Source organism: Salvelinus alpinus, chromosome 20 (genome assembly GCF_045679555.1).
Source record: "Salvelinus alpinus chromosome 20, SLU_Salpinus.1, whole genome shotgun sequence".
Classification (NCBI taxonomy): domain Eukaryota; kingdom Metazoa; phylum Chordata; class Actinopteri; order Salmoniformes; family Salmonidae; genus Salvelinus; species Salvelinus alpinus.
The window spans coordinates 32823923-32842457 of record NC_092105.1 but is presented as its reverse complement, the minus strand read 5'-3'; the positions used below and the strand labels follow the sequence as shown (position 1 = coordinate 32842457).

At 42.7% G+C, this 18535-nt stretch overlaps 1 protein-coding gene across 2 annotated transcripts in view; it reads left to right on the top strand.

The window, feature by feature from the left end:
- The window catches only part of LOC139546680 (adenylate cyclase type 5-like), a 142235-nt gene that overhangs the window by 100202 nt on the left and 23498 nt on the right, over positions 1 to 18535 (top strand). For both annotated transcript variants that reach the window (XM_071355335.1, XM_071355333.1), the window contains exons 5-8: positions 3420 to 3547; positions 12207 to 12365; positions 14796 to 14937; positions 16099 to 16233. In XM_071355335.1, coding sequence (XP_071211436.1) covers positions 3420 to 3547; positions 12207 to 12365; positions 14796 to 14937; positions 16099 to 16233 — 564 coding nt within the window. The remainder of the gene's footprint in view (positions 1 to 3419; positions 3548 to 12206; positions 12366 to 14795; positions 14938 to 16098; positions 16234 to 18535) is intronic.

Genomic DNA, 18535 nt, shown 5'->3' with positions numbered 1-18535 from the left:
CGTGAACAGACACACACACACACACACACACACACACACACACACACACACACACACACACACACACACACACACACACACACACACACACACACACACACACACACACATACACACCCACCTACACACCCGCACACACACTGTTTAATTTGCACAACACTAGGAGTGATTGTATGGATCCTGGTTTAAACAGAGCCATGTGCTGTGGAGACAGAAGACATTCAGGTGGCTATCATGAGACATGAGCCTGCTGCAGTCCTGTGCCCTGCCCAAGGGAGACACACACACACACAAACACACACACACTCTCTCACACAAACCATTAGGCTAGATATTTACAGTACAGCACAAGGCCAGACTCACTCTGCCAAGCAACCATTAAGGTCATATCCAGGGCATGCTACTTAACTCTGTGTTCTAGAAGACACATGTAGAATGATTACTCAAGCTTTCCATGTGATCACTCTGTGTTGCCCCCCCCCAACCCAATATCTGTATAGCCTTGACTGTTGAGTTCTAAATAACAAACCATGAAGTACACACACACAATAGCCTATTTTCTGTATTTTACAGTACAAAAACATAATGGATGGAGAGCAGCAGCATTCTTACCTAACAAAGCTGTGTTGTGCCGCCCGTGGTGACTCCTTGCTGTCCCCAGTCCGCCTGGCCTTGCTGCTATTCCAGTTTCAGCTGTTCTGCCTGCGGTTATGGAACCGCCACCTGTCCCAGACCTGTTGTTTTTCAACTCTTGATGATCGGCTATGAAAAGCCAACTGAAAATTATTCATGATTATTATTTGACCATGCTTGTCACTTATGAACATTTTTGAACATCTTGGCATAGTTCTGTTATAATCTCCACCCGGCACAGCCAGAAGAGGACTGGCCACCCCTCATAGCCTGGTTCCTCTCTAGGTTTCTTCCTAGGTTTTGGCCTTTCTAGGGAGTTTTTCCTAGCCACCGTGCTTCTACACCTGCATTACTAGCTGTTTGGGGTTTTAGGCTGGGTGTCTGTACAGCACTTCGAGATATTAGCTGATGTACGAAGGGCTATATAAAATAAAATTGATTGATTGATTGATTGTTGTTTACAGTAAGAATGAGGGAAATAATAAGCTATTAACAGTATTTTTACCTAACAAAGCTGTGTTGTTTACAGTAAGAATGAGGGAAATAATAAGCTATTAACAGTATTTTATACTGCAGTGAAATTGTATTAAAATAGGTAAAAGAAAAAGAGCAATTCTCTTTAACATACATGTCATGAGGGCGTTTTGCAGTGCAGAATTCCCAGAAAAAAGAAGAAAAGTGATTCATTTAGTATTCTTCCAGACCTCGACGTTCCCACTGGGAACAATACATTTCCAATGTCATTCATCACTATGTGAAAGTCCAAACTTGGTATTTAGATTTGGTATTTATAAGTGACAGTACATTATATAGGGGTAATTATACACTGTATGGAAAACATACCCCATACACCACAGATCTAGTGGCGTCAGAAAGTATACCCCTTGACTTATTCCACATTTTGTTGTGTTACAGCCTGAATTATTATAATTGTTTTCTCTCACCCATCTACACACAAGATCCCATAATGACAAAGTGAGAACATGTTTAAATGCATTTTTGCACATTTATTGAAAATGAAATACAGAAATATCTGATTTACATAAGGATTCACACCCCTAAGTCAATAATTTGCTGAATGCACATTTGGCAGTGATAATAGCTGTAAGTCTTTCTCGGTAAGTCTCTAAGAGCTTTCCACACCCGGATTGTGCAACATTATTCTTTGTAAAAAATTATTCAAGATCTGTCAAATTGGTTGTTGATCATTGCTTGACAACAATAGATTTTCAAGTAAATTTAAGTCAAAACTGTAACTCAGCCACTCAGGAACATTTACTGTCTTCTTGGTAAGCAACTCCAGTGTAGATTTGGCCTTGTGTTTTAGGTTATTGTCCTGCTGAAAGGTGAATTCATCTGCCATTCTGGTGGAAAGCAGACTGAACCAGATTTTCCTCTAGGATTTTTCCTGTGCTTAGCTCCATTTTGTTTATTTTTTTCTCCTGAAAAACGACCCAGTCCTTAATGATTACAAGCATACCCATAACATGATACAGCCACCACCATGCTTGAAAATATGGAGTGGTACTGAGTAATGTGTTGTATTGGATTTGCCCCAAACATAACACTTTGTATTCAGGACAAAAAGTGAATTGCTTTGCCACATTTTTTGCAGTATTACATTAGTGCCTTGTTTTTTTTGAATATTTTTATTTCGTAAAGGCTTCCTTCTTTTCATTCTGTCAATTATGTTAGTATTGTGAATTAACTACAATGTAGTTGATCCATCCTCAGTTTCTCCTATCACAGCCATTAAACTCGAACTGTTTTGAAGTCACCATTGGCCTCATGAAATCGCTGAGCGGTTTCCTTCCTCTCCTGCAACTGAGTTAGGAAGGACGCCTGTATCTTTGTAGTGACTGGATGTATTGATAAACCATCTAAAGTGTCATTAATAACTTCACCATTGTCAAAGGGATATTCAATGTGTGTTTGTTTTTTCTACCCATCTACCAATAGGTGACCTTCTTTGTGAGGCATTGGAAAACCTCCCTGGTTTTTGTGGTTGAATCTATGTTCGAAATTCACTGCTTGATGAATTACAGATGGGTACAGAGATTAAGTAGTCATTCAAGAATCATGTTAAACACTATTATTGCACACAGAGTCCATGCAACTTATTATGTGACTTGTTAAACACATTTTTACTCCTGAACTTATTTAGTCTTGCCATAACAAAGGAGTTGAATACTTATTGACTCAAGGCATTTCAGCTTTCATTTGTAATTTATTTGTAAAATTTAGAAAAACATAATTCCACTTTGACATTATGGGGTACCGTGTGTAGGCCAGTGACACAAAAATCTCAGTTTAATCCATTTAAAATTCAGGCTGTAACAAAATGTGGAAAAAGTCAAGGGGTGTGAAAACTTTCTGACGGAACTGTAGTTTTATCCCAAGTGTTGGCAAAATGTGAAGCCAGCATTTGGTTGCCTAGATATAGTGGTCAGGTTTTAATTTGGAAAGGAATTATTTCCCACTGAGTTTTTAGTCATGAGGCTTTTATCCAGAGAGACTTACAATACCAAGTGCATTTCAACAAGCAGGCAACAAACAAACACTTTTTGTGATCATCGTATGTAAAACCCTCCTCAAAGGAAATGCTAGTAACACACTAACACATTATGTGTGTGTGTGTCTGTGTCTGTGTCTGTGTGCATACGTGTGTGTGTGTGTGTGTGTGTGTGTGTGTGTGTGTGTGTGTGTGTGTGTGTGTGTGTGTGTGTGTGTGTGTGTGCGTGTGCGTGTGCGTGCGTGTGTGTGTGTGCGTGTGTATGTGTCAACAGGAGAACCACTGCCTGCGTATTAAGATTCTTGGCGACTGCTACTACTGTGTGTCTGGGCTGCCAGAGGCCCGGGCCGACCACGCATCCTGCTGTGTGGAGATGGGTGTGGACATGATCGAGGCCATCTCGTGAGTATGGCACGGCCAAATACATATTTAGTGCCTTTGGAAAGTACTCAGACCCCTTGACTTTTTCTACATTTTGTTACGTTACATCTTTTTTCTAAAATGGATTAAATAAATACAAATCCTCAGCAATCTACACACAATACCCCAAATACATTTTTTACAAATGTAATCAAATGAAAAAAAGAAATACCTTATTTACCTAAGTATTCAGACCCTTTGCTATGAGACTCGAAATTGAGCTCAGGTGTATCCTGTTTCCAGTGATCATCCTAGAGATGTTTTTACAACTTAATTGGAGTACACCTGTGGTAAATTCAATTGATTTGACATGATTTGGAAAGGCACACGCCTGTCTATATAAGGTCCCACAGTTGACAGTGAAAGTCAGAGCAAAAACCAAGCCATGATGTCAAAGGAATTGTACGTAGAGCTCCGAGACAGGATTGTGTCGAGGCACAGATCAGGGGAAGGGTACCAAACATTTTTTGCAGCATTGAAGGTCCCCAAGAAAACAGTGGCCTCCATCATTCTTAAATGGAAGAACTTTGGAACCACCAAGACTCTTCCTAAAGCTGGCCGCCGGTCAAACTGAGCAATCGGGGGAGAAGGGCCTTGGTCAGGGAGGTAACCGAGAACCCGATGGTCACTCTGACAGAGCTTTAGAGTTCCTCTGTGGAGATGGGAGAACCTTCCAGAAGGACAACTATCTCTGCAACACTCCACCAGTTAGGCCTTTTCTGGTAGAGTGGCCAGACTGCAGCCACTCCTCAGTAAAAGGCACATGACAGCCCGCTTGGAGTTTGCCAAAGGGCACCTACAGACTCTCAGACCATGAGAAACAAGATTCTCTGGTCTGATGAAACCAAGATTGAACTCTTTGGGCTGAATGCCTAGCGTCACATCTGAGGGAAACCTAGCACCATCAATACGGTGAAGCGGGGTGATGGCAAAATCATGCTGTGGGGATGTTTTTCAGCGGCAGGGTCTGGGAGACTAGTCAGGATTGAGGAAAAGATGAACGGAGCGAAGTACAGAGAGATCCTTGATGAAAACTTGCTTCAGAGTGCTCAGGGCCTCAGACTGAGGCGAAGGTTCACCTTCCAACTGGACAACTACTTAAGCACACAGCCAAGACAGTGCAGGAGTGGCTTCGGGCAAGTCTCTGAATGTTGTTGAATGGCCCAGCCAGAGCCTGGACTTGAACCCAATCGAAAATCACTGGAGAGACCTGGAAATCTGTCTGTCCGTCCGTCCGTCCGTCTGTCATACCTAGATGCTCTCCCACTCATATTACACCTCTGACTGAGCAGAGAATCCTCTGTACCCTTGATAGTCTGACATCTCAATTAAACGTCTGTTTTGATATAACAGCACTATGTACCCTCAGATACTCTGTCTGTGTCTCTGTCTGTGTCTCTGTCTCTGTCTGTGTCTCTGTCTCTGTCTGTCTGTGTCTCTGTTTGTGTCTGTCTGTGTCTCTGTCTGTGTCTGTCTGTGTCTCTGTCTGTGTCTCTGTCTGTGTCTCTGTCTGTGTCTGTTTGTGTCTCTGTCTGTCTGTGTCTCTTTCTGTGCCTGTGTCTCTGTCTGTGTCTCTGTCTGTGTCTCTGTCCGTCTGTGTCTCTACCTGTGTCTCTGTCTATGTCTGTGTCTCTGTCTGTGTCTGTTTGTGTCTCTGTCTGTCTGTGTCTCTATCTGTGCCTGTGTCTCTGTCTGTGTCTCTGTCTGTGTCTGTTTGTGTCTCTGTCTGTCTGTGTCTCTATCTGTGCCTGTGTCTCTGTCTGTGTCTCTGTCTGTGTCTGTTTGTGTCTCTGTCTGTCTGTGTCTCTATCTGTGCCTGTGTCTCTGTCTGTGTCTGTCTGTGTCTCTGTCTGTCTGTGTATATGTCCCTGGCTGTGTCTCTGTCTGTGTCTGTCTGTGTCTCTGTCTGTCTGTGTATATGTCCCTGTCTGTGTCTCTGGCTGTGTCTCTGTCTGTGTCTCTGTCTGTGTCTGTCTGTGTCTCTGTCTGTGTCTGTCTGTGTCTCTGTCTGTGTCTGTCTGTGTCTCTGTCTGTATCTGTGTCTCTGTCCGTCTGTGTCTCTGTCTGTGCATGTGTCTCTGTCTGTGTCTATGACTCTGTCTGTGTCTGTGACTCTGTCTGTGTCTCTGTCCGTCTGTGTCTCTACCTGTGTCTCTGTCTATGTCTGTGTCTCTGTCTATGTCTGTGTCTCTGTCTGTGTCTCTGTCTGTATCTCTGTCTGTATCTCTGTCTCTGTCTGTATCTGTGTCTCTGTCCGTCTGTGTCTCTGGCTGTGTCTCTGTCTGTATCTCTGTCTCTGTCTGTATCTGTGTCTCTGTCCGTCTGTGTCTCTGTCTGTGCATGTGTCTCTGTCTCTGTCTGTATCTGTGTCTCTGTCCGTCTGTGTCTCTGTCTGTGCATGTGTCTCTGTCTGTGTCTATGACTCTGTCTGTGTCTGTGACTCTGTCTGTGTCTCTGTCTGTATCTGTGTCTCTGTCCGTCTGTGTCTCTGTCTGTGCATGTGTCTCTGTCTGTGTCTGTGACTCTGTCTGTGTCTCTGGCTTTACCTGTGTCTCTGAATGTGTCTGTGTCTGTGACTCTGTCTGTGTCTCTGTCTCTGAATGTGTTTATGTCTGTGTCTCTGTGTTTCTGTCTGTGTCTCTGTGTCTCTGTCTGTGTCTGTGTCAGTGCATCATATCCATCTCTCTTGTCAGCCTGTCTCTGTGTCGTGACTTGACTTTAACATTCATCTGAAGACTGTTATTTATCTAATTAATAACTAACTTTGTTTAATTGTTACCCGATTTAAATTAATCATGTAACAATTACCTCATTAGGATCTGGGGGCACCACGGGAGCGGTTCTTTAAAGAGTTACCATCTCCCGAAATTAAACCGATCGCATCTATAAACAGTCAATGTATGAATCATAACCTCGTATCATATCATCATTCTGAACAGTTGTAACCTCCTTGCATCTGCAAAAACCCCAGCCTTCATCACTACACAAATTGGTTTAATTATTTATTTACTACCTAATTAACAGTGCCTTGGAGAAGTGTTCATCCCCCTTGGCGTTTTTCATATTTTGTTGCATTACAACCTGTAATTGAAATTGATTTTTATTTGGATTTCATGTAATGGACATACACAAAATAGCCTAAATTGGTGAAGTGAAATTTAAAAAAGTACAATTTTTTTAAATAAACCCCCCCCCCAAAAAAGGAAAAGTGGTGCGTGCAAACACTTTGCTATGAAGCCCCTAAATAAGGTCTGGTGCAACCAAATACCTTCAGAAGTAACATAATTAGTTAAATAAAGTCCACCTGTGTGTAATCTAAGTGTCACATATCTCCCGGGTGGCGCAGTGGTCTAGGGCACTGCATCGCAGTGCTAGCTGCGCCACCAGAGTCTCTGGGTTCGCGCCCAGGCTGGGCTGGGTTCGCGCCCAGGCTCTGTCGCAGCCGGCCGCAACCGGGAGATCCGTGGGGCGACGCACAATTGGCATAGCGTCGTCCGGGTTAGGGAGGGTTTGGCCGGTAGGGAGGGTTTGGCCGGTAGGGATATCCTTGTCTCAGTATGTAAAAAAGAAAAAAAAAAAATGTTATAAAAAATGTATGCACTCTACTGTAAGTCGCTCTGGATAAGAGCGTCTGCTAAATGACTAAAATGTAAAATGTAAAAAAATGAAATAGCTGCACAGCACACAATCCTGTCTCGGAGCTCTACGGGCAATTTCTTCGACCTCATGGCTTGGTTTTTGCTCTGACATGCATGGTCAACTGTGGGACCTTATATAGACAGGTGTGTGCCTTTCCAAATCATGTGCAATTAATTGAATTTACCACAGGTGGACTAGAATCAAATTGTAGAAACATCTCAAAGATGATCAATGTAAAACAGGATGCATCTGAGCTTAATTTCGAGTCTCATAGCAAAGGGTCTGAATACTTATGTAAATAAGGTTTTCAGTTTTACATTTTTCATTCATTTGCAAGCATTCTAAAAACCTGATTTCGCTTTGTCATTATGGAGTCTTGTTAGTAGATTGCTGAGGATTTTTATTTACTTAATCAATTTTAGAATAAGGGTGTAACGTAACAAAATGTGGAAAAAGTCAGAGGGTCTGAATACTTATATATATATATATATACACATATTCATACACATCTAACATCTATGAATAAAACATCTGAGGACAGTCATATTTTACACACACGTGAAGGTACCCATAAGCAATCATTTCAAATGTGAAACATATCAATATAGCGTTTTGGATATAAACTCTTCAATTGTTCTTCAATCCTGTTCCTGGAGAGCCACAGGATGCACAAGCCTTGTTTCAGACAGGTGGTAGGAGGCAGGTGTGCATTAGTGCCATAGTACTCCTACACTTCCAGGCCCAGAGAAACCTGAAAGGTTCAAATCAGGTTCACTCTATACGCATGAAGAGGCACTTAGCCTAATTTGTGTCTGCAGAAGTTGAGTCAATGAGTCCAGGACAGGTGCTTGGTGTGCTTGAAACAGTCTAATGCTGATTGCGTTATTGTTCAGTTGTATTTTTTTGTGGCTTCTGATTGGTGTTTGCTGAGAGAGATAAGGGCTGGCTGATTTATTGATTGGCTGTTTCTGAATGACGAGACAGATGTCTGTCTCCGCTCACAGACCTGACTGTCTGCCCCTCAGCACTCCTGTCAGCAGTAGTGTGTTTGTATGTGTGTGCGTGTGTGTGTGTCTGTGTGTGTGTGTGTATGTACGCACATGCGTGCAATTGACTGTGTTTTCGTCCCTTCGACCAGAGCGGCTGTGGTTATTGCATTTTTGCTTCACTTAGCTTTCTCCTTTTTCGAAGCAGTCCCCCAACTTCCATGACGCAATAACATGTAACAATGTTATAACATCTAGAATATTGCCACTGATTAAGTGTTTAAAAGGCGAAGGTGAGAAAATGTTCTGGTTCAGTGTCCCTGCCCTCTACATTCACACGGAGTCAGCGAGGCACCGTATTAGGAGACTGCTGTGACATTATAACGAGGTGATTACTGCATTGTAACCAAATATACTGAGCTTGAGCAATTTTGACAAAAACAATGGATATTATACACTACCCTTGAATGAGAACACCTACTCATTCAAGGGTTTTTCTTTATTTTGTACTATTTTCTACATTGTAGAATAATAGTGAAGACACCAAAACTATGAAATAACACATATGGAATCATGTAGCCAAAAAGGTGTTGAACAAATCAAAATATATTTTATATTTGAGATTCTTCAAATAGCCACCCTTTGCCTTGATGACAGCTTTGCACACTCTTGGCATTTTCTAAAGCAGCTTCATGACATAGCCACCTTGAATGCATTTCAATTAACAGGCGTGCCTTCTTAAAAGTTAATTGGTGTAATTTCTTTCCTTCTTAATGCATTTGAGCCAATCAGTTGTGTTGTGACAATGTAGTGGGGTATACAGAAGACAGCCCTATTTGGTAAAAGACCAAGTCCATATTATGGCAAGAATAGCTCAAATAAGAGAAACGGCACTCCATCATTACTTTCAGTCAATACGGAACATTTCAAGAACTTTGAAAGTTTCTTCAAGTGCAATCACAAAAACCATCAAGCGCTACGATGAAACTGGCTCTCATGAGGGCCGCCACAGGAATGGAAGACCCAGTGTTACCTCTGCTGCAGAGGATAAGTTCATTAGAGTTACCAATCTCTGAAATTGCAGCCTAAATAAATGCTTCACAGAGTTCAAGTAACAGACACATCTCAACATCAACTGTACAGAGGAGACTGTGAATCAGGTCTTCATGGTCGAATTGCTGCAAAGAAACCACTACTAAAGGACACCAATAAGAAGAATATACTTGCTTGGGCCAAGAAACACGAACAATGGACATTAGACCGGTGGAAATCTGTCCTTTGCTCTGGAGTCCAAATTGGGGATTTTTGGTTCCAACTGCGCTGTCTTTGTGAGACGTGATGTGGGTTAACGGATGGTCTCCGCATGTGTATTTCCCACCATAAACCATGGAGGAGGAGGTGTTATGATGTGGGATGCTTTGCTTGTGACACTGGCTGTGATTTATTTAGAATTCAATGCACACTTAACCAGCATGGCTACCACAGGTTTCTGCACCGATGCGCCATCCCATCTGGTTTGGGCTTAGTGGGCCTATCATTTGTTTTTCAACAGGACAATGACCCTCCAGGCTGTGTAGGGGCTATTTTACCAAGAAGGAGAGTGATGGAGTGCTGCATCAGATGACCTGGCCTCCACAATCCCCCAAACACAACCAAATTGAGATGGTTTGGGATGAGTCGGACCGCAGAGTGAAGGAAAAGCAGCCAACAAGTGCTCAGCATATGTGGGAACTCCTTCAAGACTGTTGGAAAAGCATTCCAGGTGAAGCTGGTTGAGAAAATGCCAAGAGTGTGCAAAGCTGTCGTCAAGGCAAAGGGTGGTTATTTGAAGAATCTCAAATATTGTCACGACTTCCGCCGAAGTTGGGTCCTCTCTTTGTTCGGGCGGCGTTCGGCGATCGACGTCACCGGCTTTCTGGCCATCGCCGCTCCATTTTTCAAATGTCCATTTGTTTTGTCTTGTCCCATACACACCTGGTTTTCATTCCCTAATCAATCTACATGTATTTAGCCCTCTGTTTCCCATCATGTCTTTGTGTGTAATTGTTTATTGTTATGTGGTTTGTCAGGCGCATTACTTTTGTTATTTCCGTGGTTTTGGCACTTGTATGTTTTTATTGTGCTGTCTATTTGGAACGGAATTAAAGTGCGCCTGTTTGCTACCCTCTGCTCTTCTGCATCTGACTTCGCCTCCGCTACACACGCTTAACAGAATTACACACCAAGACATGATGGGAAACAGAGGGCTAAATACATGTAGATTGATTAGGGAATGAAAACCAGGTGTGTATGCGACAAGACAAAACAAATGGACATATAAAAAATGGTGCTGCGATGGCTAGAAAGCCGGTGATGTCGATCGCCGAACGCCGGCCCGAACAAGGAGAGGAGCCGACTTCGGCGGAAGTCGTGACAGTACCCCCCCTTGAATGGATCAGACTCCCATACTCCTGGCCTCCTGCCTGGTAGCGCCGGTTGTGTGGGAGCTGGATGCGGACATTGAGCAGGTGTTGCGTACAGAGCCCGCTCCCCTCCAGTGTCCCGTTGGGCGTATGTACGTTCCGTCTGCTGTCCGTGACCAGTTGATCTATTGGGCCCACACGTCTCCCTCCTCTGGTCATCCGGGGATCGGTCGGACGGTGCGCTGTCTGACTGGGAAGTACTGGTGGCCCACCTTGGCAAAAGACATGATGGGAAACAGAGGGCTAAATACATGTAGATTGATTAGGGAATGAAAACCAGGTGTGTATGGGACAAGACAAAACAAATGGACATATGAAAAATGGAGCTGCGATGGCTAGAAAGCCGGTGATGTCGATCGCCGAACGCCGGCCCGAACAAGGAGAGGAGCCGACTTCGGCGGAAGTCGTGACAGTACCCCCCCTTGAATGGATCAGTCTCCCATACTCCTGGCCTCCTGCCTGGTAGCGCCGGTTGTGTGGGAGCTGGATGCGGACATTGAGCAGGTGTTGCGTACAGAGCCCGCTCCCCTCCAGTGTCCCGTTGGGCGTATGTACGTTCCGTCTGCTGTCCGTGACCAGTTGATCTATTGGGCCCACACGTCTCCCTCCTCTGGTCATCCGGGGATCGGTCGGACGGTGCGCTGTCTGACTGGGAAGTACTGGTGGCCCACCTTGGCAAAAGACATGATGGGAAACAGAGGGCTAAATACATGTAGATTGATTAGGGAATGAAAACCAGGTGTGTATGGGACAAGACAAAACAAATGGACATATGAAAAATGGAGCTGCGATGGCTAGAAAGCCGGTGATGTCGATCGCCGAACGCCGGCCGAACAAGGAGAGGAGCCGACTTCGGTGGAAGTCGTGACAAATATAAAATATATTTTGATTTGTTTAACACTTTTTTGTTAACTACATGATTCCATATGTGTTATTTCATAGTTTCAATGTCTTCACTATTATTCTACAATTTTGAAAATAGTAAAAATAAAGAAAAACCCTTGAATGAGTAGGTGTTCTAAAACTTTTGACCTGTAGTGTTTGTTGCCCTAAAGCGATTCACATACGGAAATATCGGCGATTTCACCGTCGAGTACACATCTTGTCCCTCTAGTTAAAGCGGCTAGTGCCTAGGAAGGCGACAGCCGCTGGTGACCATAGCAACAAAATAAACAAACATTATCGACATAAAAATGTATTCACATGCAACAGAAATTATTATTTCAAAAATCGATTCGAAAGCAGTTACTTTTATTGTTAAAAGTGACTCTGTAAACTGATAGTGTTAGCCAGCTAGCTAGCTAAAGTGGGAAAGTTAGCTGGACATACGTGCTGATGTATTACAACACAGGCTATGTTTTCTCGTGTGATTGGTGAACAACAACAGCACAGAATCCTATTTTCTCAGCCTCTGGTTGAGCTGCTTTCACATGCACGAGTACCGCCGACCGCTCCATCTGGATAGAATACTTGGGAACAGATTTCCTCTTTTCTCCCTCCAAAATCAGTGCTCAGTGGTCTCTAACTTTTTCTATCTGTGTGTGTGTGTTCTAGGCTCGTGAGAGAGGTCACAGGGGTCAATGTGAACATGCGTGTGGGCATCCATAGCGGCAGGGTCCACTGTGGGGTACTGGGACTCAGGAAGTGGCAGTTTGACGTGTGGTCCAACGATGTCACGTTAGCTAATCACATGGAGGCTGGGGGCGCGGCAGGGTACGTTTGGCCAATCATGACAAACCAGTACAGAGTCACTCACCCAATGACACTACATCTATTCTCCTATGCTCTGTATCAAAATACACTATAATACTACATAGAATAACACTTAGAATTAACTTTTGTATTGGGCATACATTCTAAGTGGTATGCTACTATGTATATGGGATATGTAAGGGATAATCAACGAGGGGCTATGCGTTCTATGGAAAATAATGAACGGCGTGGAAGGTGTGTTCCATGACATGCTAGCAGTCCCAGAGAATGCGTAGAGCCACGAGTTGATTATCCCTTTTTTACCATGGCTATAATTTAACACATTTGACACTAGAAATGTGTTCATTTGCCGATAGAAATGTGTTCAACATTCACTGAAGTAGCTAGCAAGTTTACTAGATAGCTACAGTAGTTGCCATGGTAACCAAACAAACAGACTTGCTAGTTTAGCTAACCAAATTCTGAAAATCTAATTCAACAATACCGATACTGTTTTCAATTCAGCTTTTGCTTACAAAAGCAGCTCAAACAAAACATGTAAAAATGAACTGTAGCCATTGAATTCTACCGTGCAAATATACTGTGCCTTATAGGGAAATAATGCATGCTCTAGAATGCCCATCAATACAATTAGAAAGGAGTATTCAACGCCATGGTATAAAATCACTATATCACTAGCAAACAAATATTTGCCTACATTATTATGTCAATTTTGCACAATCCTTTTCTATGGTACAGTTGAAGTCGGAAGTTGACATACACCTTAGCCAAATACATTTAAACTCAGTTTTTCACAATTCCTGACATTTAATACTAGTAAAAATTCCCTGTCTTAGGTCAGTTAGGATAACCACTTTATTTTAAGAATGTGAAATGTCAGAACAATAGTAGAGAGAATTATTTATTTAAGCTTTCATTTCTTTCATCACATTCCCAGTGGGTCAGAAGTTTACATACACTCAATTAGTATTTGGTAGCATTGCCTTTAAATTGTTTAACTTGGGTTAAACATTTCGGTTAGCCTTCCACAAGCTTCCCACAATAAGTTGGGTGAATTTTGGCCCATTCCTCCTGACAGAGTTGGTGTAACTGAGTCAGGTTTGTTGGCCTCCATCCTCACCCACGCTTTTTCAGTTCTGCCCACACATTTTCTATAGGAATGAGGTCAGTGCTTTGTGATGACCACTCCAATACCTGGACTTTGTTGTCCTTAAGCCATTTTGTTACAACTTTGGAAGTATGCTTGGGGTCATTGTCCATTTGGAAAACCCATTTGCGACCAAGCTTTAACTTCCTGACTGATGTCTTGAGATGTTGCTTCAATATATCCACATAATTTTTCCCCCTCATGATGCCATCAATTTTGTGATGTTCACCAGTCCCTCCTGCAGCAAAGCACGCCCACAACATGATGCTGCCACCCCCGTGCTTCATGGTTGGGATGGTCTTCTTCGGCTTGCAAGCCTCCCCCTTTTTCTTCCAAACATAACGATGGTCATTATGGCCAAACAGTTCTATTTTTGTTTCATCAGACCAGAGGACATTTCTCCAAAAAGTATGATCTTTGTCCCCATGTGCAGTTGCAAACCGTAGTCTGGCTTTTTTATGGCGGTTTTGGAGCAGTGGCTTCTTCCTTGCTGAGCGGCCTTTTAGGTTACATCGATATAGGACTCGTTTTACTGTGGATAGAGATACTTTTGTACCTGTTTCCTCCAGCATCTTCACAAGGTCCTTTGCTGATGTTCTGGGATTGATTTGCACTTTTCGCACCAAAGTACGTTCATCTCTAGAAGACAGAACTTGTCTCCTTCCTGAGTGGTATGACGGCTGCGTGGTCCCATGGTGTTTATACTTGTGCACTATTGTTTGTTTAGATGAACATGGTACCTTTGGAAATTGCTCCCAAGGATGAACCAGACTTATGGAGGCCTACAAATGTTTTTCTGAGATCTTGGCTGATTGTTTTTGATTTTCCCATTATGTCAAGCAAAAGAGGCACTGAGTTTGAAGGTAGGCCTTGAAATACATCCACAGGGACACCTCCAATTGACTCAAATTATGTGAATTAGCTAATCAGAAGATTCTAAAGCCATTACATAATTTTCTGGAATTTTCCAAGCTGTTTAAAGGCACAGTCAACTTAGTATATGTAAACTTCTGACCCACCGGAATTGTGATACAGTGAATTATAAGTGAAATAATCTGTCTGTAAACAATTGTTGGAAAAATTACTTGTGTCATGCACAAAGTAGTCCTCACCGACTTGCCAAAACTATAACAAGACATTTTTGGAGTGGTTGAAAAACGAGTTTTAATGACTCCAACCTAAGTGTATGTAAACTTCCGACTTCAACTATACAATCCTGAAATTAATTAATTAATAATAATGACCATTGTGTCCAGTAAGTCATGGCTGTGTTTTTGTGCCAGGCGGATCCACATCACCAAGGCCACTCTGAACTACCTGAATGGAGACTATGACGTGGAGCCAGGATCAGGAGGAGAGAGGAACGTCTATCTGAAGAGTCACAACATTGAAACCTACCTCATCGTGGGCTGCAGCCAGAAAAGGGTACAGTACAGCCTTGTCATCCCTTTACTGTTAGATTAGGTTATTATGACTATGGCCCAGAGTTTTACCTGATCACGTGATCTGACCCTTTAAAGGGACACCTCACAGTTTTTAACCACATCTTTCATCGCTATTTTCCCATGTAGACACTGGTATGGTGCTGGAGATAATGAATAAAATAATACTAGTAATATTAGTCCCGTGCAAATACGGCTTTACACAGACATGAGTAAGATTTCCAATGTAGATACTTGACTCGGAAAAACTCTGGGCCCCCAGTTGACTGTAATAGGAAAACAAACTCAGCCCTGCTCAGTCAAAATTCTGATACATTTTTATAAACACTTTTTGATTTACTGGCTGATTATCATGCTTTCAGGCTGTCTTATTTTTTATAAGCAGCTGGTCGGCTTACTTTTGGAAATCATGCGTCTCTAAAGAGTGATGTCACCCGTTCTCTCACCATGAGATAATGTTTGTTTACGTACAGTACGATGTCCTTTTAATCAGCTGAGGATATATTATATCAGTAGTGTGTGTGTGTCATATCATATCATATCAGTCCTGTGGCGATATCAGAAGCCTTGACTCTAATCCAGCTAACATATCATATCATGTGTACTTTCACATAATGTATCATATTACTATATACTACATTCTAACTTATGGGTTGATTGGGAATGGGTTGGTTCTCACGATCCCTGTTACAATAGTTACATTACAGACCTGCCCTAATAAACTGTTTACAAGAAGTGATACATTTTAGTGTGCGTCCTAAGTCCCAAATGACACCCTATTCCCTATAGAGTGCACTATAGTGCCATTTGAGGCACAGCCTTAGAGTTCGCTACCTTTTCCGTTCAGTTTGAACCACTACACTCATCCCAGGTCAGCTATCACTACCTATAAGCATATTTAATTGTAGTAGGAACCGTTGAAAACATGTAACTGATCTACAGTAGAGGAAGTGATTGTTGCATGGAATTCCCCCAGTATTCCCCTAGAAGTATAGCTGCCAGGGGTGGAAATGGGGGGTAACCCGGGAGTGAAATAATTTTAGCATGATCTTTAATTCAAGGATTTTACATTGGTGGTTTCCTGGTTCCCAGAGGGACTTTTTCCATTACCATCCCTTGTATATCTGTCTCCCTTACCTTGCAGAAAGAAGAGAAGGCGATGATAGCGAAAATGAACCGTCAGCGCGCCAACTCTGTCTCCCACAACACGGGCCACTGGACCGACCGGCCTTTCTACAACCACGGAGGAAACCAGATCTCCAAGGAGATGAAGAGGATGGTGAGATACCATTCTGTCCTCACCGCCATTCAGACTTTATCTTTACTCTTCTCTGATCTGGCCTTCACAGCAAGGCCAGGTTGTGGTTGTTGTGTGTTTGTGTATTAACCAGGGACTATAGAAAGCCAAGGACGTGAGGCGTTTATGTCATTGCATACGGTATATCTTTCATTGTCTCCCTAGGCTCTCTCTGTCTTTAGTCTAGCATTTAGCTCCAGGGTCACAGTGCCCCCACCCCTGTTTCACTGCCCCTGACCCGGTGAAACCCCACAGAGAGAGAGAGAGAGAGAGAGAGAGAGAGAGAGGAGCAGAGTCAGTGAAGCGGAAGCAGGATGGCCACAGTCAGTCAGGGCCTTAATGATTTAATCAGTCACCAATAAGGGAAACTCACCTGAGGCGGATACACCTTTTATCTGTGTGTTTCCTGTCTGTGTAGACGTCAGTGAGCTAAGGTCTGACATTGAACAGAATGGTGAACGTACCGTCAGACCTCAGAGCACAACTACCACAGGTACATATAATAATATTATAATAGTCATTTAACAGATGCTTTTATCCCAATACACTTTTTTCCAAAACTGTCAGTATTGACAGTTACACATCTATTCAATATATCCATGTCTCTCCTCTCTTCTGAGACGACGATGGAAATCATTTGCATTCAGTAATGAATTCCCAGAAAGCTTCTGTATAGTCTCAAGGGTAGAGGGGGAGGCAGGCTGGCATGCTGGCAGCAAGCAGTGGCCCTTCACACTACGGTTCACCTCTCCAGCAAGTGTCTCTCGAGGACTACTCACTCTGTCACAATACAATACGTGGGCAACAGGGATGAACAAATACCATAACATTTAGTCAGTGAGATCCCATCTGCAGCAGAATAACATTACCCAGAATCCCAGGGGGAATCATCTCTCTTACACAACAAAGACATACATCAAAACACACACACACATACACACACGTACACAAACGCATACACATGCACAGAAGCACAAACACACACACACAGAAAAAAGCTATAGTGTGTGACCATTGAGTCCTCTTTCTGTTCCCCAAGGCCTCCCACTGTGCTAAAACAATGCTGCTATGGTGACTCACTGTCTCTTGTTTACCTCTCCTCCTCTCTCATTCCATCCCTTCCCCTCTCACCTCGTCTTCTTTTCTCTCCTCTCCTAACATTAACTCAAGGGCACTATGTCAACACAATAATGGTCTGAGTCTGGTTCCAATCGTAGCGCACCTGCCTACTATTGTCTTCACCCCAGAGTTTTTGGTGTGCAGATTACAGTCAGATAATTATTTCTGGTTATCTCTTTATCTTATTATATCCTGCTGGATCTGAAATCAGTGTTTGAAATCAATGAATGAGCTCAGTGCTTGTGGGCGTAAGTAAGTCCTGTCTGATTTAATTATTGGCTAGCTGCGACAGGACAGCTGTATTGTGAGAGACAGTCTCTCTTTGGCAGATTAAAACATACTACGCAGTTGGATGTCTGCCTCTATCTCTATCTGTCTATCTCTATCTGTCTATCTCTATCTCTATCTCTATCTGTCTATCTGTCTATCTGTCTGTCTGTCTGTCTGTCTGTCTGTCTGTCTGTCTGTCTGTCTGTCTGTCTGTCTGTCTGTCTGTCTGTCTGTCTCTATCTCTATCTATCTCTATCTATCAATTCAATTCAATTCAAGGGGCTTTATTGGCATGGGAAACATGTGTTAACATTGCCAAAGCAAGTGAGGTAGATATTATACAAAAGTGAAATAAACAATACAAATTAACAGTAAACATTACACATACAGAAGTTTCAAAACAATAAAGACATTAGAAATGTTATATTATATATATACAGTGTTGTAACAATGTACAAATGGTTAAAGCACACAAGTTAAAATAAATAAGCATAAATATGGGTTGTATTTACAATGGTGTTTGTTCTTCACTGGTTGCCCTTTTCTTGTGGCAACAGGTCACAAATCTTGCTGCTGTGATGGCACACTGTGGAATTTCTCCCAGTAGATATGGGAGTTTATCAAAATTGGATTTGTTTTCAAATTCTTTGTGGATCTGTGTAATCTGAGGGAAATATGTCTCTCTAATATGGTCATACATTGGGCAGGAGGTTAGGAAGTGCAGCTCAGTTTCCACCTCATTTTGTGGGCAGTGTGCACATAGCCTGTCTTCTCTTGAGAGCCATGTCTGCCTACGGCGGCCTTTCTCAATAGCAAGGCTATGCTCACTGAGTCTGTACATAGTCAAAGCTTTCCTTAAGTTTGGGTCAGTCACAGTGGTCAGGTATTCTGCCAC